The following is a 22640-nucleotide window of genomic DNA, read 5'->3' as shown; positions in this document are numbered from 1 at the left end:
CTGTAGCCCACCTGCCTTATAGGTTCAACATGCTGTGCATTTCGAGATGACCTTCTGCACACCACTGTTGTAAACTGCTGCTCTTGTGAGCATGTGTGGCCTTTCTGTTAGTTTGAAAGTCAGCCCATTCTCCTCTGACCTGGCTCATTAACAAGGTGTTTCTGCCCACAGCACTGTCAATGACAGGATTGACAAGTTTTTTATCACACTTTTCACTGTAAACCCTAGAGAATGTAGTGTGTGAAAATCCCAGGAGACCAGCTGTTTCTGAGATGCTGGAACCACCACGTAGGGCACAAACAATCATTCTATGCTCAAAGTCGCTTTGATTATGCAACTTGCCTATTTCTAGTGTTTGGGCAAACAACAACTAAACCGCTTCACCATGTTTGTCTAAACGCTTTGTATATAAAGTTGCAGCGAGAGGAATCGCTGTTTGGAGGAGGTGCCTTAATGAGCAAGTGTAAATAAAGTGCCTACTTAGTGCACACATGCACGCGGCCTGTAGTGTAGTGATTAAGGTAAATGACGATCCGCACAACCATTGGGCCCTTGAGCAAGGCCCTTAACTCTGCATTGCTCCAGGGGAGGATTGTCTCCTGCTCTGTATAAGAGTGTCTGCTAAATGCCATTAATGCAATGTAATATAAACATAAACACACATATACGCACACCATATAAAGATTAGTCATTCTCTCTACACATATACCTCTACACTGTGCTAAGATAAATGAGATAAATCTCCTCTGAGTAAACATGGAATGGTCCCCCCCGCACACCTGATCAAACATTACGGCCCCTCGAGTACCCTTCAAACATTCACTAAATTTCACACACGCTGCCCTTTATCAAACCACTGAGGCTCGGCTCTGAACAAAAAGGAACATGAGCCAGAGACAGAAAGTCCTCGTTACGCATGTGAAACCTGACAGCTGACAGGCGTATGGGGACCGGCCGCTCTTTGTGTCTGCCGACAGAGCCCGATAAGCCGCTTGGCAGCCATTGTTCCTCCCAAGGACGGGCCTAAGAAGGATTATTTCTGACACAGGGATGAAGAGAACAAGAGAAACTGAAGTGTGTTTGGCGCTTAAACCGCGAAAGAGGGCTGGGAATTACCTGGGAAGAAGAAGCAAGAGGCCTCTACTTCTCCTTCAGCGGTAATGGCAGTAGAGGTGGCACACAGACAGTAAAAGCTTTGAGAAAGTGTCGGTGTATGTACGCGTGCGATTGTGTGCTTGAGTGTCTGCATGTGTATGTGTGTGTGGGTGTGTGTGTGTGTGTGTGTGTTTGTGTATGTGTCTGTGTGCGTTTGTGTGTGCGTTTATGTGTGTGTGTATGAGTGCGTTTGTGTGTGTGTTTGTTTATGTGTGTGTGTGCATGTGTGATTATGTGTGTGTGTGTGCATGTGTGTTTGTGTGTGCTTGAGTGTCTGTGTGTACAGTTTGGTATGCAAAGCAGATGCAGCTGGCAGATTGTAGTGGCTGTAGTAAGCATCTGGCTCACACGGGGATCACACACTACATAAGCGGCTCGAGTCCCCACGAGTAACCATTAACCACTGAGTACATAAACTGCTCGGTTAATCAGCTGCCCTGTCCAATAAAACTTACTGTACACAGTGGGTCCTGTTGAACAACCTTACATGAACATTCGATTTAGTTCACCCCCAATGCCTTTTTACATACAAATGAATGTGACCTGGGTCTAACAATGCTAGCTGGCTGACTAGCTGCTCACGGAGATTCTGCCTTTAGCATATTGTGCCACCCTGTCTGCCTCCAGACGGGCCCCTAGGGGCTTCTCAGAGAGGTGAGTGAGGTGTGCTGGAGATCTGACGTGTTATGTCCTCCATCGAGATTATCGATCTAGCTACACAACAGAAGTGTAAAGGAGTGGCACATTACAGTACACTTGGTTCCCAACCCCGTTCCTGTTGGTTTTCACGCCAACCCTAACCAGGCACACCTCCTTCCGCAGCAAGAGCAGGGCTGCCCAACCCTGTTCCTGGAGATTTTAATTGGACTTGATCACATTTAACCCAAATATCTCTCTCCTTGCCCCCTCTGCGTCTCCCTCTCCGTCCCTCTTTCTCAACCTTGCTCCCTCTCCCTCTCTCCCTCCCTTGCTCGCTCCCTCTCTCCCTCTCTCCCTCTCTTTCTCGATATATGATAACCACCGCTTCAGCCTGCACAAGCCCTACAGATTTACAGTGCCTTCCACACAGGGCAGCGCCGCAGGCCGCTCAGGCACGGGGACTGGCAGACTCGTTAACAGCGGCTAATTAAGATAAGGGCCTGAATGCGGCCTGGTTGCAGCCCTGCTCTTACACACAATTTATTTCCCACCTGTGAAAAATGTTGACTTAATTGTGGGCCCATATTGTCTTCTGTTGATAAGGAGACGGCCTCTTCCCACTGGACATTAGCATAAGTGGTAAGCGGTTCCTGCTTCTGCCCTGAACACACACACACACACACACACACACACGCTAGAGGGCATACGCATGCACACACACACGCTCGCACGTATGCACACGCACACACAAATGCACAGGTGTATGTACACACGTACACACACACACACACACACACACACACACAAACCACATATGCCTCTCAGATAAACATTAAAAGACCAATATGCACTTCAAAGAAAATCCAACAAATTAATTGGTGGTTAGCGGGTTTTTATTATTTTTGCATGTCGGTTCGGAAATGGGTAAAAGGCACAAGGGATAAGAGGGGAAAATAATAACAGAATGAACATTAGGCTCCAGCAGAACTGTGGAAAGAGCTGCTTTATGGTTTCACAGCCACCATAAGCAGCAGCATGTTATTTTACTGTAGACAAATACACATGCACACACACACAACACACACACACCATACACACAGATGCACACACACACACACACACACACACACACACCATACACACAGACACACACACACATCACAGACACAGAACACACACACACATCATACACACAGACACACACAGACGCACACACATCATACACACAGATGTACACACACACATACAAATCATACACACACACACAACATACACACAGATGCACACACATCACACACATCATACACACACATACATACACACACACATACATCGATGCACTCTCACACACACACACACACACACACACACACACACACACACACATACAGTAGATGGTTGTTGGGTGGAGGAGTTATGGGCCTCAGGAGACATAGAAAATGAAAAGATTAGGACCGAGAGATAGAGTGAAAAAGAGACAAGAGAGCGGAGAGAGACAGAAAGGGGAGATAAAAAAATGGAGAGAGAGAGCTCCAGAGAGTCAAGCACCCTTCTAGCACATAACTACATTGCTTTTATCATCGCCATGCATTATTGTGCGAATGAGCACGTTTGTGTGCACTTGAGCATGCAAGTGTGTTCGTACGCACATACGTATATGTGCATTTGTGTGTACGAGCAAGCGTGCATGTTTCCATTTTCTAAAATAATGGCCACATACGTAATTATTATCACATATGGACGAAAACAGATTAGAAATTTGGCTAAGAATTGGCTGCAGGAGCAGGCCAGCCACTAAGCATGCGCCACTGAGTTCTCATCAGACGGTCAGTTCCACAGAGATCACTACATCAACACAGCTGAGACCTGTTCTCACTGTTCTGAATCACCCTTAATTCAAGCACCTCCTTGGAACTCAGTGTTAATATCAGATGACATTTCAACAACAGAAAACCACCACCGTCAATCCACTGCTTCTACTCAGCCTACTAATGCTAATGCTATTACAGATGCTATTGCAACTATTTACTGCTGCAACTGCTAAGGCTACTGCTCATGCTAGTGCTAATATTATTACAAGTAATACAACTATCGCTAGCGCTACTGCTATTACAGCTGCAAAGATGACTGATACTGATAGTACTAATGCTATTATAGCTACTGCTGCCAGTGCTACTGCTTCTGCTGCCACAGCTAAAACTTTTACTGCTACTGCTAGTGCTAATGCGATCACAGGTATTGCTATTATCGGTAGCGGCACGGATGGTGCAGTGGGTAGCACTGCTGCCTCACAGCAAGGAGGTCCTGGGTTCGAATCCCCGTCGGCCGGGGCCTCTCTGTGCGGAGTTTGCATGTTCTCCCAGAGTTTGCGTGAGTTTCCTCCGGGTACTCTGGTTTCCTCCCACAGTCCAAAGACATGCAGGTTAGGCTGATTGGAGAGTCTAAATTGCCCGTACGTATGAGTATGCGAGTGAATGGTGTGTGTGCCCTGCAATGGTCTGGCGACCTGTCCAGGGAGTATTCCTGCCTTTCGCCCAATGTATGCTGGGATAGGCTCCAGCCCCCCTGGGACCCTGTTCAGGATAAGCGGGTTAGGATAATGGATGGTTATTACCAGTATTTTCCCCCTGCTGTTGCTCTGTAAAGCCTCTGTGAAATGCACTACACATATAAAATTGAACTGAATTATAGTTGCTGCTGCTAGGATTGCTGCGGCACATTTTGTCCTAAAATTCTGCTCAATGAAAAATCTAATTTTACATTTTTATTTATTAGGCAGTGTTCATAAAAATGCATCAATATAATGCTACAAATGTTTTTTTGGGTTTTTTTTTTTTACTACTAGAGCTAGCGCTAATAGCAGCCACCAATACTATTGCAGTTATAGTGCAGATGCTCCTGCTTATGCTTATGCTAATGCTAACACAGCCACTAGGGCTACAGCTGCTGCTTATATTGCTTTGTTGCTACGGTTACTGCCGCAGCTGACAAGGCTGTTCTTCTTGCTCTTCAGCAGGTTCTGTGCGCTTTCAGATCTTAATGAGGGAAAATTACCCTGCCTTACAGCATTTAATGGAGCCCACATTGCTCAGCTAAAGGCACATCTCCCTCTCTAACACACACACACACACACACACACACACACACACACACATACTTCTCAAATGTATTCCAGGAGGACCCCTGGATTTCATTCCAACCACAACTCCAATGTGACAATTTTGCAAGCTGTTAATTTTTTCTTAATTACTTTTTTTTATTTACCCTCTCAAGCCACATTATTCCAGAAATAGCTATGCAGGCCAAGACGAATAAAAGTCCCATTTTCATATTGTGCTATAGAGCGTAAAGGGTGGTAAAAAGAAAATGAACTGATCAAATTAAAGACTGCCATGAATCGACAGGCACCAAATTGGTGGAAGTGAGGGAACACAGCCACCGAAACTAACCATTTGTGGTTTGAGGGCGTTTGTTGCTGCAATTCCTCTCTTGACCATTAGAAGTGTGAAATGACCTATTATACCTTTAAACAGAAGGACTTGAGGCCGTAGGCTGTATGGCTGCATGACGCAAGTCTATGTGCAGATGTGTGAGAAGCACAGGGGGAGGAAAGATCCCCCCCCCCAGAGGTCTAGGTAACACAGTCCGTTAAAAGTGCCCAGGGGACCAAACCAATCAATCAGGATCCACCGATCAGGTCTAGTTGTTGGGGGGGTTAAGACAGTAACAGAGGGCAGAGAGACAGACAGCGTGAAACGAAGCGTAAACCACAGTGCTGTAATTGCGCCACGAGTTACTGCCCTTGTTAAGAGAGCGCGTCAAAGGGCCGCCCACTTCAGCTAATGAGAGGCTGTGCTCGACTCGAAGGGGCGAAGGCCACGCCGACAGCGATGAGAGCTCCTGAAGGCTCTCCCATTACAGGATCGATACTCCTCAGCCCAGAAAGTGCTAAACTCCCAGGTCTTTAAAGTGGAGGAAAGGCTTTCAACTACACTCAATGGCAGCAGTAAAAAAAAAAAAAAAAAAAGGCCCGCAAATGGATTCCATTCCGTTTTTATAACTTCAGCGGTGGAGCGATAAAGTTTTCTTCAAGGCCACAACGGAGCATCAACGTCTTAAATTCCAATTTCATACAAACTTTATGATGTGACCTGCTCTCTCTCTCGTTCATTCTCATACACGCACTCTCTCAGGGTTAGGCGTGTGTGTGCTTGCATGGGCGTGTTTATATGCGTGTCTGTGTGCGTATGTGTGTGTGTGTCTTTGTGTATGTGTATGAATGCGTGCATGAATGTGTGAGTGTGTGTGTGTATGTGCCTGTGTCTATGTGTGTGCGTGAGTGTACATGTGGCATATGTGTGTCAGATGTGTGTGCGTGTCTTTGTGTATGCATGTGTGCATGAATGTGTTTGTGTGTGTGTGCCTGTGCCTGTGTCCATGTGTGTGTGTGTGTGTGTACATGTGGCATATGTGTGTGTACATGAGGCGTGTGTGTACACATGTGTGTGTGTTCTGCACTCACTCTGAAGTCGATGCCCACAGTAGAGATGAAGCTGCCAGCCAGGAAGGCCCCGTCCTTGAAGCGCACGAGCAGGCAGGTCTTCCCCACTCCTGAGTCTCCCACCAGCATCACCTGCACAGAGAACCACAGACACCTTTAACCTTTAACCTCTCCTGCACAGAGAACTACAGTCACGTTTAACCTCTCCTGCACAGAGAACCACAGTCACCTTTAACCTCTCCTGTACAGAGAACTACAGTCACCTTTAACCTCTCCTGCACAGAGAACTAGTCACCTTTAACCTCTCCTGTACAGAGAACTACAGCCACCTTTAACCTCTCCTGCACAGAGAACTAGTCACCTTTAACCTCTCCTGCACAGAGAACCACAGTCACCTTTAACCTCTCCTGCACAGAGAACTACAGTCAACTTTAACCTCTCCTGCACAGAGAACTTCAGTCACCTTTAACCTCTCCTGCACAGAGAACCACAGTCACATTTAACCTTTAACCTCTCCTGCACAGAGAACCACAGTCACCTTTAACCTCACCTGCACAGAGAACTACAGTCAACTTTAACCTCTCCTGCACAGAGAACTACAGTCACCTTTAACCTCTCCTGCACAGAGAACCACAGTCACATTTAACCTTTAACCTCTCCTGCACAGAGAACTACAGTCACCTTTAACCTCTCCTGCACAGAGAACCACAGTCACATTTAACCTTTAACCTCTCCTGCACAGAGAACCACAGTCACCTTTAACCTCACCTGCACAGAGAACTACAGTCACCTTTAACCTCACCTGCACAGAGGACCACAGTCACCTTTCACCTTTAACCTCTCTTGCACAGAGAACTAGTCACTATACACTTTAACCTCTCATGCACAGAGAACCACAGTCACCTTTAACCTTTAACCTCTTAACCTCTCCTGCAGAGGACGACAGTCAGCTTTAACCTTTGACCTCTCCTGCACAGAGAACTACAGTCACCTTTAACCTTTAACAAAATCCAGGGCATTTAATACTGAGTGTGAATACAGAAGTATTCTGACCCTGTAACCCAGTCACCATTTCCTGTGGATTAAGCATTTGATCAATTAACCTGATCTGGTTAATTTGGGGGCAGCAATACCCCCAATGCCCTTGTCCCACTGACACCACCACCAACCTCACATGCCCCCCCGACACTCCTTGCTAGCAGGATAGGGGCACAAAACCATGTCTTCCAATCAGAGATTCTCTCTGCCCAACTTCACACCTCGGTCCAAGGAGAACAGCTACATCGCAGGAAACAAAGAGCCCCGAGAACAGACAACATCACAACTGGTGAGGTCACAGTCAACACAGGAACATTCGTGGGCTCGACTCAGTCACACACTGCGAGCGCTTAGCAACACCACATGTTCCAAACTGCAAACTCTGTCCTACCCTGAGACTCCATTACAGAGCTGCATGGGATCTTTCCTCTATTAATTAAGTGGCTCGTCTTCACTTGTTATCGTGGTCCCAGATGTACAGGAATCTCACCGGCTGCTCTGCATGCCTGCTCCCTCCCCACAGACTCTGTTTAATAAAGCTCGGGTCTGAGAGGCTGAACTATTCATGAGCCAAAATGAATGACATCTCCTCCATAAATTCCACCACACGCCTTTAAACAGAAACCCACAGCACACAGCTCTGTTCTCTAAAAATGGCCCATTGAATAATGGTCTAATCAAGCTTCAGTTGCACTGCTTGTGTTGTGCTTAAGCAAATTGTATTTTTGCATGGATCTATGTGTATTTAATAGTTACAGCACATAAAACCTGTCAAAACTTAATTTTGCCATGTCCTCTAGAGAATACACTGCCTCGCCAGGTTGTTATTGGAAAATAAAAAATTATCTTTTACCTTAGCTTGTTAAATAATGAGAAGACCCCTACAGAGCCTGCACAGCATGAATTATTAATGTGTTAAGCATTCATTTATTTAATGTAAGTTCACTAAAAAACATTTCAAAAAGTGACAAAAGATAAAAAGATTGATCAAATAAATACACAGGAGGTCCCAAGTGTAAGGGGGCTGGAGGGCAGCGGTGTATGAAAAGTGGAGTATAAAAATGTGTGTGTGTGTGTGTGTGTGTGTGTGTGTGTGTGTGTGTGTGTGTGTGTGCGCCAGTGTGCGTTAAGACTCGGGTGTCAAATACTTCATATGAAAGAAGAATCTGTTTTCTCCAATATTCAGAACAAAATTAATCTTTCATATCACTGTGCAACGGGTCCATTCATCATGGAAAAGGCCGCAGGGGTGTTTGTTAAAGCTGCAGTAGTGGTTTCTCCTGAAGCAGAGGGCTGGTAAAGGTCAGGCTTAATTGGTAGCAGTCATAGCTGGAGCTGCAGTGAGAGGCATCCTGCAAATTCTGTGTTTTAATCCCTGCTTTTTAAAAACAAAGGTTGACTTATTTTTTGTTTTATAACATGAACCAATCACGTCGTGAACCAATGAACAATGAGATTCTGTGGCCTATCTGCCCCGGAGGGCAGCATCTGTGGCCTATCTGCCCCGGAGGGCAACGCTCTCTGGCCTATCTGCCCCGGAGGGCAGGGCTCTGTGGCCTATCTGCCCTGGAGGACAGTGCTCTGTGGCCTATCTGCCCCGGAGGGTAGCGCTCTCTGGCCTATCTGCCCCGGAGGGCAGGGCTCTGTGGCCTATCTGCCCCGGAGGGCAGGGCTCTGTAACCTATCTGCCCCGGAGGGCAGGGCTCTGTGACCTATCTACCCCGGAGGGCAGGGCTCTGTGACCTATCTGCCCCGGAGGGCAGGGCTCTGTGGCCTATCTGCCCCGGAGGGCAGCGCTCTGTGGCCTATCTGCCCTGGGGGGCAGCATCTCTGGCCTATCTGCCCTGGGGGGCAGCGCTCTCTGGCCTATCTACCCCGGAGGGCAGGGCTCTGTGACCTATCTGCCCCGGAGGGCAGGGCTCTGTGGCCTATCTGCCCTGGGGGGCAGCATCTCTGGCCTATCTGCCCTGGGGGGCAGCGCTCTCTGGCCTATCTACCCCGGAGGGCAGGGCTCTGTGACCTATCTGCCCCGGAGGGCAGGGCTCTGTGGCCTATCTGCCCTGGGGGGCAGCATCTCTGGCCTATCTGCCCTGGGGGGCAGCGCTCTGTGGCCTATCTGCCCCTGACACTGCTCTGCCCAGACAGTAAGCTCCGGGAGTGCTGCCATATCTGGAGGTCTGATCGTCTGGGTTCCTGGGGGAAGGGGAGGTTAATCCAGTGCTTCTGCCTCAGCGTGCGCTCCAGTACAGCACCTCTCCGACCGCTCTCCCTCCACTCCCCCCACTCCCCCCACGCTTATCTTCATCCTCCCCTCTCCCTCCTCCTCCTCCTCCTTCCATTGAGGTCTCTTCCCCTTAAGTAAAAAGGGATTAAGAGAGATCACAGATCCTGTCGATGTCGAAGCTCTGTGCCCTTTTTTTACTGGAGGAAGGCTGAGGTCTCACCAGGTTGTTTTTTGTTAGAAATACAGCAACTAAATGTGCCTAAAAAGGTACAAATGCTTGTCACTGGGGCAGTACCCTATAGGACATAAAATTGTACCCATAGCCAGCACTATATAACTAATTTGTAAATGTTTTGCTGGGAAAAAGAGAACATTAATGTACTTTCAGGGTACATTTGGAAAGTTTGATCCTCCAGTGTCGCTGTATTTCTGAGAGTGTGTGCACGTTTCACTGCAGTATCTGCAGGCATTTGTGCTTTCTTTTTAATGAGCAGCCGATTAAGGTTTGGGAACAAGGTGTGTGGATTCTTTAGCCAATCAATAGTTGAATCACCACAGGTACTGCGGCCCTAAATCTGCAGACACAGCAGTCCTCCAGTGGAGTTTCATTACAATCTTCGGGCAGTAGAGCAATCTAATGAGTGTGAACTTCAATTCCATTTTTTTCATATTGCCCTTTTACAGAGAAAATGTGAGAGAGCCACTTTAACAAAAAACCTGTGGGGGGAAAACATTGGGAGATTGTGAACCCCTTCAAAATCAGGGAGGTAAAAAATGAAGAAAAAAAATGCTAAGAAAAACCACTCAGACAGTGACATTTGTTCAGATTCTAAAAACCCAATTGTAAAGCAAACACGGTTGCACGTGACCAAATTCATTGTTGGTCAAAGCAAAGGGAGAAAGGAGGAAGAGATGGTCGGCAGAGACGGATAAACTGCCCAGTCAACTGGGTGATTTCACTCTCCAAAGATTCTCGACGGTTTTCCCTGACTGTGCACCTAAGATCCACTTGACCAGAGTCGTGCAACACGGCAACCCTGATTTGGAGAGGGCACTCGATTGATAACGGACTCTCTTTCCATTTTAGGCGCGATTTTGGGCTTGTCGATGAGGCGCTCCTCTGCTTTTTGCCCACACGCGCGCCGGTGCGCACGCGGTGATTTGCCTAAAATGCGAACGTGCAGCTAGCAGTCCACAGCTTGTCATTTCATGAGCGTTCGACCCGCTTATTTGGAAAAACAGCGAAAACTACTATAATAGGCTTGCAGGCAGAATGCTACATGGACTACCTATTCAACGAAAATGTGTTCTTTTTTTCATTAGCCCATGGATTTGGAACACATACGCAGGGTCTTAAAGCCTCAAAATTGGGGATATGGACTTAATTTGACGTAAAGTAGGGTTTCAGTTTTAAGCTAAAATAGTTTACCGGGCATGCACTGCGCGCCAAAACTACTGATTTAATATCTCTCAATTAACGTCAAGCCCTGAATCGATAGCGTTAATAACATTGGCGCGCAAACTACTCTTCTTAACCATGGCAAGATGAGGGTGAAAAGCAGTATAAAGGTCTTGCAGTTGTCCGGTAAGACAGTGATAAAAATAAAAAAAACATTTAAACACAGATGACTGGTCTACTCAAACCTGCGCGGCAACGTTAATGACACTGTGAATGAGTACAGGTGATGCTAGCCAGCGCGAGACAAGGTGGCGGCAGCGATGTGGAAAAAGCGCACCTGTTTCTCTGTCGGAGAGAGAGATGTTGGCTGTCTTCAGACCGCTATATCCTTCCTATGGTCACCCATTCAACCATGGGCACTGCTGCTATAGTTACCTGATAACAAGTGCTCGGACACAGTCTTGTATTTACGGTTGTTTACAGCCACGGATAACACTTTACCGAATACTTTTTTCCCGAATGACCTCGCAGCACTACTGTAGCAATGGTGCACTGCGCGGAGTGAATAAACAGGTGCATAAATTAAGTCCGCTCACCTTAAAAGCGAGGTCGTAAAACTCGCCACTGTTGCTAAGCGAAGGTCGACTGGGGTGGACGACCCCGTTGGAGAGAGGCTCGGCTCCGGCGGCACCTTTTCCGCTTTTCCCTTGGTCTTTGCCTTTCGCGGGGCCACTGGCGCTGCTTTTGCCTTTGGCAGTCTTCTTCCTGGACATAGTTCGTGCGGGTTTTGCGCTAAGGTAATCTAGCTTCAGCAAAGCAAACTGGTGGACAGTGATATTGACTTTTTCAACTAAATATGATAAATCTACCGCGCAAAGTTCAAATCAAGTCGTAATTTAAGGTAAAAATCACTTTTCACGTGTACTTAAGCGCCATGGCTGTGTATCAGTGCCACTACAATATTGGAGCTGTTGGCACTTTTCCTCGTGCCTTGTCCGCCGAGAGCCGTACGCACTGTTTACCTCCCCACCAATCGACTCAGCAGTGTTGATTCAGTGCCGATAAGGTTAGCGCTGTCGTTAGTATTGCCTATCCGTTCGGTGTAGTGTCTTCGGAAGAAGGACGCACTAGCTCCGCGAACCTCTATTGGAAATAGGCTAGAATGACAGTTGGAGCGCAATTACATGAACGGAAAAATTACAAACCGCGGCACCTTGCGCAGCGAGGAGAAAAGCTCACGTTTGGAGAGCGCCCAGACTACTTGTTGGAACCGGTGTACGTTTAAAGGTGCAGTACCGCATTTATACGATAGCAATGACTTTTTCCTCCAAGCGAGAATAAACAGTCAAACTGAGGCTTTAAAATAGCTTCAGCATTAACGCTTCCCTTCGAAATTTCGTCACGTTTTTATCGTTCTCTTAAATTTTAGCACGTCATGAACTGAGAGCACGTGCATATTGGTAAATTAATGTTGCTATGGACAGTCCAGAATATATCATTGGAGAGGGTGCGAGATATGGGGATCTCTGAATTGCAATTTATTGTTGGTTCTAGTCCCTAAACGAGGGAAAGTAAAATATTTCCCGTTACAGCAAAATGGAAAATGGAAATGAAAAACATTTTACCCTTTTTTCCGTTAAGAATAAAACAATGAAGTGCACATGGATGTACATAAAATATGTTTATTTTTATTTCAGGAGGACAACTTTTACAACCGTTCACTTGTGCTGTGCAGCAACACCGTTTATATAACCACGAGAGTCCCGTTAAGCCTGGCTCGCGTGAGGAAAGGGCTTCTGAAGATCATCGCCACCGCGAGCCCGCACAATGTTATCCGTGTTTGTTAGCGGTGTTAAAAACCATTCACGCGCCACCCTCCCCCGCCATCAATTCAATCATTACATTACAAAATATCATCGCATCACATCCAGGGAGAACTGCCTCCGGGTGGTGAAATGCAATTAACATCTTTCTTTACTGCCGAGTAATCCCTGACTGCGATGTTTGATATGCCGCACCATAACCCTTCCTTCTGTTTATATTTTGTTTATATTTTCATATTGCACAGAAATATTTCAGCCATTGATAACTACATGGTCATCAAAGGGGGTCTTGCAATGACAAAATTGAGAACCAGTGATTTATGTGAACCCGACACCAGAATATATCCCTCCTAAAAGAGGGAAGAGGGGGATCTGACTCACACCCCAAGATCTAGTGAGAACGACCAGACTGGAGATGCAGAGAGCATTATGTCCACAGGTAAACCTCACACTTTATTGTATCGTCCCAGGTAACGTACATGCAGCCAAATAATTGTGTGGTGCATTCAGTGCCACGAAGCAAAACACACATGCTTGCACTCACAGAAGTCTGCACACGTACACGTGCATCCACACAAATATACACACATATACACACACATGCACACAGGCATGTATGCATACACGCTCACATGCATGCACATGCGTACACACACGCGCACATACAGATGCAAGCACACACATACAAGCGCACAGGCATGTATGCATACACACTCATATGCATGCAGACACATACAGACACACACACACACACACATACACAGGCGTTTCTTTCTGCAGTTGTGGCTGTGTTGTTTGTAGGGCACGGAGAGAAGGGGAGGCTGCGTGACATCATCGCAGCGCAGCTCCACAGTCACAACCAGCCGTGCGACACCGCACTCTGTCCAGGTCACTCTCCCACGCGCTGCTGAAGCCATGCCAATAACGACATCATCAACACCGTTATTACTCCTATTCTTATTAATCAGCGGCTGTGGCACAACCTCCGCCTCCGAGCCGGCGCCAGCGTAACAGACCGCTCCCAAAGTAACAGGCGTCGGCCGCTCGGCTGAACCCAATCAGCTCCCGTCTTCGGCTGCGCACGGACCTCCCGTTCCCCATTCATCACAATCACGGGCGTGCGCCACGTGTACGTTTACAGAGAGGAGCGGAGCAGAAGGGTGTTTTTCTCCCTGCGACACTGACTGGGCTGGGCAGACAGCTTATTACAGTTTCTGTTTGCAAATACAAAAATAAAACAAAACACATAATGACAACACAAACGCACAGGCTGCAGTAGAGGTGAGCGTTATGGGAGAGAGCTGTTGAACAAAGGCATGCTGATTGATTTGATTTGATTTGTATTGATTGGTAACTGGCACAGATCCTAGAGATGCACCAGATACTCTGCACCAATAGTAAGCAGAGTAAGCATAGTTAGCTGCCAATGATAAGGACCCAGTATGATCTTTTTTCCCTTGTCCGGTTCATTAAGCCACACAACAAAAGTGTACACTCACAAATCGCACTTTAACTACACTATGAAACAGGACAATTAACACAATGAAGTCCTGTCATTTTATGTGCAGTAAAGTACACACTGCTAATCTTATAAAACAATCTCAGTGTTAAGCATGTGACAAACATACTTAAAATGATTTTTTTTTCTTAAAAGGTCGTAATCCAGCATATTTCAGAGAAAGCCGACTGCCTAGAGTACCTTTTGGATTTGGGACGCTTGCTCTTTCGCATTTGACATGCAACATTCTGTGCGTGCGTCATCAAATCTGAGTACGTGGAGGGACTGTCACACCTGACCCCCCCAGTGGGAAACAGCCCAGACGAGGAATTTAAGAACAGATTCAGGAAGCAGAGTACCATCTCTAATTGTGAAATGTGATCGTTATTGGCTGTGAGTGCTCAGTGGATGTGTGGGTGGGGCCAGGTGTGTGCTCAGTGGATGTGTGGGTGGGGCCAGGTGTGTGCTCAGTGGATGTGTGGGTGGGGCCAGGTGTCCAGTGCTCAGTGGGCGTGTGGGCGGGGCCAGGTGTCTAGTGCTCAGTGGGTGTGTGGGAGGGGGCAGGTGTCAGGCGCTCAGTGGGCGTGTGGGTGGGGCCAGGTGTCAGGCACTCAGTGGGCATGTGGGAGGGGCCAGGTGTGTGCTCAGTGGATGTGTGGGTGGGGCCAGGTGTCCAGTGCTCAGTGGGCGTGTGGGCGGGGCCAGGTGTCTAGTGCTCAGTGGGTGTGTGGGAGGGGGCAGGTGTCAGGCGCTCAGTGGGTGTGTGGGAGGGGGCAGGTGTCAGGCGCTCAGTGGGCGTGTGGGTGGGGCCAGGTGTCTAGTGCTCAGTGGACACGTGGGCGGGGCCAGGTGTCCAGAGCTCAGTGGGTGTGTGGGAGGGGGCAGGTGTCAGGCGCTCAGTGGGTGTGTGGGTGGGGCCAGGTGTCTAGTGCTCAGTGGGTGTGTGGGTGGGGCCAGGTGTCTAGTGCTCAGTGGGTGTGTGGGCGGGGCCAGGTGTCCAGAGCTCAGTGGGTGTGTGGGAGGGGCCAGGTGTCTAGTGGTCAGTGGGCATGTGGGAGGGGCCAGGTGTGTGCTCAGTGGGTGTGTGGGTGGGGCCAGGTGTCTAGTGCTCAGTGGGTGTGTGGGCGGGGCCAGGTGTCCAGAGCTCAGTGGGTGTGTGGGCGGGGCCAGGTGTCCAGAGCTCAGTGGGCGTGTGGGCGGGGCCAGGTGTCTAGTGGTCAGTGGGCATGTGGGAGGGGCCAGGTGTCAGGCACTCAGTGGGCGTGTGGGTGGGGCCAGGTGTCTAGTGGTCAGTGGGTGTGTGGGTGGGGCCAGGTGTCAGGCACTCAGTGGGCATGTGGGAGGGGCCAGGTGTCAGGCACTCAGTGGGCGTGTGGGCGGGGCCAGGTGTCAGGCACTCAGTGGGCGTGTGGGCGGGGCCAGGTGTCAGGCACTCAGTGGGCATGTGGGAGGGGCCAGGTGTCAGGCACTCAGTGGGCATGTGGGAGGGGCCAGGTGTCAGGCACTCAGTGGGCGTGTGGGCGGGGCCAGGTGTCAGGCACTCAGTGGGCGTGTGGGTGGGGCCAGGTGTCAGGCACTCAGTGGGCGTGTGGGCGGGGCCAGGTGTCAGGCACTCAGTGGGCGTGTGGGCGGGGCCAGGTGTCAGGCGCTCATTGGGCGTGTGGGTGGGGCCAGTTGCGGGACTGGAAGTACTTCCTGAGCCCGGCCAGGTCCACGGGGGGGAAGTAGGCCCCCAGGCGCTTCCGTATCCACCACTTCCCCTGCGCTGCACTCACCCCGCCCGGCTCACTGAAACGGTACCTGAAGTGCTCTCCTCTCACCCACCTGATGGAGAGAGAGAGAGAGAGAGAGAGAGGGGAGAGAGAGAGGGGGGAGAGAGAGAGGGGAGAGAGAGGGGGGTAGAGAGATAGAGGGAGAGAGAGGGGGGTAGAGAGATAGAGGGAGAGAGAGGGGGTAAAGAGAGAGAGGTAGAGAGAGATGGAGAGAGAATGTATGTAATAATGTTATTATTACTGTGGTATAGCCTTGTGGTGGTTGTTGTTACCATAGTTGTTGCCATGCAGCTTAATTATATTTACAGGTTTATTCCAATGTATCTCCATATTCCTGTGTGTAGGCTTCGGCAATATTTACACGTGTTTTATGCAAATAAAGAATTTAGAATTTAAATTTGAGAGAGAGTGATTGCAAGAATTCAGTTTAGTTTACCTGCATGTGACACCAATGATCACCACAAGAGGGTGCTAATGTACTGCATGAGGAAACTACCCAACTGGGGACTGCAATAGTACCGCTCATATATCTAGGCTTACAAACATTATAAAGATTTTGTTGAGTGGGTGTATGTCAGACCGTAATGAATATTACATGAAATCATTGAGCAGAAATGTATCCAGAGTGACTTATAAAATGAAGATAGTTTTTCCTATAGGATAAAGACCTCAGTTGTGATGCAGAAAGGGATAAATTGAACCGGTGCAGCCATGTGGGAATATTTGTGAATTATGAACCAAAAAATAAAAGTTGTAAAATGCTCTTACAATGGAGGGGTTTATCAGGTTTAGCTGTCCCAAGCTCCTGGGAGGGGCAACGAGATCTGTGGTGTCTGGAAACGTTTATCAAATCATCTCAAATCGATGAATCCCAATCTCCGATTTCTCAAATTATCGTTCTGAAAACAATTCCACCGGCGGCACCCGAGTCCCCTGTACCTGAAACAGCTGCACCTGAAATGCCCGGAACACCTCAATTCAAGTCAATTCACTTTCATTTGTATCGCGCTTTTTGAAGAGGAATGTGACAAACACACTTTACAGTAGTAACAGAAGGGCAAAATGGAAAAGGGCAAACACTATATCAGGACCCCAAAACAGCAAATACAGGAGGTAAAAACTCCCCAGTGGGGAGAAAGACCCTCAAACAGTGGCGAGAATGAATCTCGGGAGGAACCCGTCTATAGAGGGGGAGCCCATCCTACGCTGACGAACACCTGCAGCCCTGATCCCACTCCCAGCCCGACCTGGGAAAATGGACAGTGTTGTGCTGTTACAGGGTAAGAGGTGGAGATTTGGGTGTGTGTGCGTGGTAAGAGGTGGAGATTTGGGGGTGTGTGTGTGGTAAGAGGTGGAGATTTGGGTGTGTGTGTGTGGGGGGGGGGGGGGGGTGTATGTGTGTTTGTGTGTGTGTGTCTGTTGGGGGGGGGTGATATGGGGGGTGCAGTGGTACAGTTGGCTCACACATGTTGACACGGTTGGGTTGGATGGTTATATTTTGGGGGGGAAGGATGGATGATTGGGGGGTAAAGTTGTAGTATGTGTGGGAGGGGGGGTACAGTTGTAGTGTGTGTGGGAGGGGGGGTACAGGACAGGAAACACACATGCAGCTGTCCATCCCACCCCCAGCCCACTCTTCTGCACGTCAGCACTTTCTGACACCCCCACAACTGAGCGGTATTAGGGTCTTAGGGTCCCCCGTTCACAGCAGACACACTCCAGCAGCACTCCCCCTCCAAACCCCGCCCCCCGACAGCTGAGATTGGTCACACCGCGCCTGCAGCTGTCTCCCCGGCAACAGCCGGGCGTTTTGGAGGGAACGCTGAATTACAGCCGGGGTGGGGCTCTCGTTGTGTGTGTGTCTGTGCATCTGCGTGTGTGTTTGTGTGCGTGTGCATGCGTGTTTGTGTGTGTGTGCATGTGCGTGTGTGTTTGTGTGTGTGTGTGTACATGTGCGTGTGTATTTATCTGTGCATGCATGTGCAACATGTGCATCAGAGGAGGCATATATCTGCTGTTTCTCAAAGTTACCAAAATTCTGTGTATTATATTGTATTATTACATTCAATACAGAAGATCAGTTAGAGAGGGGAGTGAGTCAGGAGTGTTAGAGAGGTTAAGTGTATTAGAGAGTAACAGAAATAAGACATCAACTCTCATGAGAGAAAAATACTTATCAAATTTGACATATTTATTGGTTTTTGTAGTGCAAGGGACTAGAGTCTTCACCTCTGACCTCTCATTAACAATGCATTTCTACCCGCAGAACTGCTGCTCACTGGATGTTTTTTTGTTTTTTGCACCAGTCTCCGCAAACTCTAGAGACTGTTGTGCATGAGAATCCCAGGAGATCAGCAATTTCTGAGATACTCAAACCACCCTGTCTGGCAACAACAATCATTCCACGGTCAAAGTCACTTAGAGCACATTTCTTCCCCATTCTGACATCGGTCTGAAAAACAGCTGATCCTCATGACTACGTCTGCATGATTTGATGCATTTAGTTGCTGCCAGTTGTGACTGAGAGTGTGTGAGGTGGGGCTCACCTGTGCTGGTCTGAGACTGTGTGGGGCTCACCTGGGCTGGTCTGAGACTGTGTGGGGCTCACCTGGGCTGGACTGAGACTCTGTGGGGCTCACCTGGGCTGGACTGAGCCTGTGACTGAGGGTGTGGGGTGGGGCTAACCTGGGCTGGTCTGAGCCTGTGACTGAGGGTGTGGGGTGGGGCTAACCTGGGCTGGTCTGAGCCTGTGACTGAGGGTGTGGGGTGGGGCTCACCTGGGCGGCTCTCGGCCCTGGAAAGGGTTGTGCTGGATGAGGGAGAGGATGCTGGAGTCATTGGCCAGCAGTCTGCCTGCGATGTGGATCACCCACTCATTCTGCTCATAGGTCTGAGAGAGAGACAATACACATTACACACACACACACACACATTCTGCTCATAGGTCTGAGAGAGAGAGACAATACAGATTACACACACACACACCCACTGATTCTGCTCATAGGTCTGAGAGAGAGAGAGAGACAATACACATGACACATTACACACACACACACACACACACACACACACACACACACACACACACACACACACACACACACACCCACTCATTCTGCTCATAGGTCTGAGAGAGTGACAATACACATTACACACACACATAAATACATACATACACACACACACACACACACACACACACATTCTGCTCATAGGTCTGAGAGAGAGACAATACACATTACACACACACAAATACATACATACACACACACACACATTCTGCTCATAGGTCTGAGAGAGACAATACACATTACCTACACACACACACACACACACACACACATACATATACACACACACACGCACATTCTGCTTATAGGTCTGAGAGAGACGATATACAGATATAACACAAACACACACAGCTCCGGCTAACAGACGCATATGCAGCTACAAGTCCCTGCTGAAAAAAACAGCTCAAGCTAGGTAGCTGCTAATTTCAAGCTGGTCTTAGCTCACACCAGGGATAACACACAGACACAGAGCTACAAGTAACAGACACACAGCGACAGGTACAAACCCAAACAGCTAGAGGTAACAGACCCACACAGCTACAGGTAACACACAGACACACAGCCACAGGTAACACAGACCCACACAGCAACAGCTACAAACCCACACAGCTACTGGTAACACACAGACACAAAGCTACAGGTAACACACAGACACAAAGCTACAGGTAACACACAGACACACAGCTACAGGTAACACACAGACACAAAGCTACAGGTAACACACAGACACACAGCTACAGGTAACACACAGACACAAAGCTACAGGTAACACACAGACACAAAGCTACAGGTAACACACAGACACACAGCTACAGGTAACACACAGACACACAGCTACAGGTAACAGATGCACAGCGACAGCTACAAACCCACACAGCTACAGGTAACACACAGACACAAAGCTACAGGTAACACAGACCCACACAGCAACAGCTACAAACCCACACAGCTACTGGTAACACACAGACACAAAGCTACAGGTAACACACAGACACAAAGCTACAGGTAACACACAGACACACAGCTACAGGTAACACACATATACAGTCTCAGAGCACAGCTAAGCGTTAAATACAGCTCACAGTGGTCTCATACACAGACAGAAACAGTGTGAGTCTGGCTCTTGTTGGGTACACAGATGAGAGGACAGGATGTCCAAGCCCCCATACAGAAGACAGAAGAACACAGACCTCCGCATGAATTAGTCATATGATCACCGGATGCCGGGCAGTTCTGCAAGGCACACTTTTCCCACTCTACACATCTCATTATATTTCCCTGTGTTTTATTGTACACAGTTGCCTCTTTTATTTGGGACATCTCCTCCGGGACCCTCAGCAACACTCCCAGAACAGTGTTACGACTGAGGTTAGATTTCAACTCTACAACCTCACCCCCCCACCCCATGCCTGACTGCAACGAGGGAGCACATTAATTTTAAAACAGTGAAATGCTGTGTGTTTGTGGGGCTCTAAATCAACACAGGGCGCGTGTGTCTCCCTCTTAATTACACCGAAGAGAGCCATAGCAGGTCTCAATCTCAACCCTCAGAGAAAGAATATACCACAACTCTCCCCAATAAAAAAGGGCATATGAGCAGATTTAGGTACTGGGGTTAAGATCAGGAAAACCATGAGCATTTTAATGAACCATTATAAATTAAAATGCTTATGAAAAGTGGAGTGCAACACATTAGACTATCAGACTTTAAACTTGGTGTTTTAGTTTTTCAATTTCTTGTACATCAGATTTCTAGGTCTGACAAGCTCAAGCTCAGAATCAATGATTTGAAGCTCCGACTGAATTTCTGAATTACTGTGACTTGCTGGTTTTGCATATAGCCTACAGTTGTTCTAACTGTGTCAGCTACAGCTATACAGGTGACTTGTAACTGTCACTTGTGACTGTTAAGACATGTAGTTGTGAGGTGTAGCTCTGACCTGCAGCATCTGAAACTTGAACATGTTTACCTCTTACCTGTAGCTCTGACTTGTAGCTGCTCAGCTCTGTAACTCTGACATTGAGGAGATCTGACCTGGAGTTTGAACTTCATCTATCTCTGTCCTGTAGTTTCCTGACCCTCTGACCTGTAGGTTTAACTTCCTCTACCTCTGACCTGTAGTTTTAACTTCCTGTCCTTCTGACCTGTAGATGTAATTTCCTGTCCCTCTGACCTGTAAGTTTAACTTCCTGTCCTTCTGACCTGTAGGTTTAACTTTCTTTACCACTGACATTTAACTTCCTGTCCCTCTGACCTGTACTGTAGATTAACTTCCTGTACCTCTGACCTGTACTGTAGTTTTAACATCCTGTCCCTCTGACCTGTAGCTATGATGGGGAAGGCCCTTTCCTCTCACCTGGAAGGCAGCGAACCACATGAGCCAGTCCAGTCGGTAGTGGTAGGGGGAGATGAGGCAGGGCCGGCGGTGCAGGGCTCCTGGTTTACACATGAACTCATACTCCTCCCACAATGCCGCTGGGTCATTAGGGTCACTACTGAGCGTGCCCTGAAACACCACCTCTGTACGCTCCTTAGTGATGCTGCAGAGAGAGAGGGGAAAGAGGGAGAGAGGGTAAGACAAACAAAGAGAGAGGGGGCAGGAGAGAGAGAGATGGTGTGAGGGAGTGAGAGGGCAGGAAAGATAGAGAGAAATGGGGTGGGTGAAAGAAACAGGAATAGACAGAGAGAGAAGAAATTCAATTGATGGTAGAAAGCAGCAGTATGGTTTGTTTTGGAGTTTGGCTCAGAGAGACAGAGAGAAACACATTTTCATTTATGTGTTTGTGTGTGTGTACATTGTGTTTACATCTGAGTGTGTGTGTGTACATATATGTGAGTAAATTGTGTTTACATCTGTGTGTGTGTGTGTACATTGTGTTTACATCTGTGTGTGTGTACATGTATGTGTACTTTGTGTTTACATCTGTGCGTGCATATGCTTGTGTGTACGTGTATGTGTGTGTGTGTGTGTGTATGTTTGAGTGTACGTGTATGTGTGTGTGTGTATCTGTTTGTGTGTGTGTAATGTGTAAGCCTGCATAACGTGTATGTACATAAGTGTTTAATGATTTAAATGGTGGTTATATAGAAGCACAGTGAAGGTAATACCTGCCGAAGGCTCCGTAGGTGTTGACGATGCGGAGAGGGTCAAAGGACGTGTTCATCACCTGTCTGGAGCTCAGCAGGTTCATCACCACGGGAACGCTCAGGTAACCAATCAGGACAGCTAGAGACACGTTCACTACTCGCCGTACCAGCATACCTGAGACAGGAAACCTCATCTTAGAACAGCGTTCTTCATCTTAGACTAGTCCTCTTCATCACGGTACATCACCTTAGAACAGTGTTCTTTACCCTAGAATTCCAAACCCCAACTTAACAGTGAACGTCACTTTACACAGATAAAGTTTAGTCCTAGACTTCTAGACTCCTAAATTCTATTTTAGATTTTTTCTTAATGCAAAATTCTATTTAGTCCAGGATTATGCTTAATCTGTGTCTGTGAAACCGGCCTGATAT

The 22640-nt window shown here is 48.0% G+C and overlaps 2 protein-coding genes across 2 annotated transcripts in view; both read right to left on the bottom strand.

The window, feature by feature from the left end:
- Positions 1–12340, bottom strand: part of LOC133121871 (ras-related protein Rab-26) — a 58900-nt gene extending 46560 nt beyond the window's left edge. Inside the window, exons 1-2 of the mRNA XM_061231392.1 lie at positions 11553–12340; positions 6317–6427 (exon numbers count right to left, since the gene is read on the bottom strand). Of these exons, the coding sequence (XP_061087376.1) occupies positions 6317–6427; positions 11553–11729 (288 nt within the window). The 5' untranslated portion in view covers positions 11730–12340. The remainder of the gene's footprint in view (positions 1–6316; positions 6428–11552) is intronic.
- A 284-nt stretch (positions 12341–12624) lies between these two features.
- Positions 12625–22640, bottom strand: part of lmf1 (lipase maturation factor 1) — a 55545-nt gene continuing 45529 nt past the window's right edge. The window contains exons 8-11 of the mRNA XM_061231125.1: positions 22230–22383; positions 21478–21661; positions 18827–18939; positions 12625–16101 (exon numbers count right to left, since the gene is read on the bottom strand). Of these exons, the coding sequence (XP_061087109.1) occupies positions 15927–16101; positions 18827–18939; positions 21478–21661; positions 22230–22383 (626 nt within the window). The 3' untranslated portion in view covers positions 12625–15926. The remainder of the gene's footprint in view (positions 16102–18826; positions 18940–21477; positions 21662–22229; positions 22384–22640) is intronic.

The sequence above is a fragment of the Conger conger genome, chromosome 2, assembly GCF_963514075.1.
Source record: "Conger conger chromosome 2, fConCon1.1, whole genome shotgun sequence".
Classification (NCBI taxonomy): domain Eukaryota; kingdom Metazoa; phylum Chordata; class Actinopteri; order Anguilliformes; family Congridae; genus Conger; species Conger conger.
The sequence above is the reverse complement of the archived record's forward strand: the minus strand, read 5'-3'. Positions and strand labels throughout refer to the sequence as shown.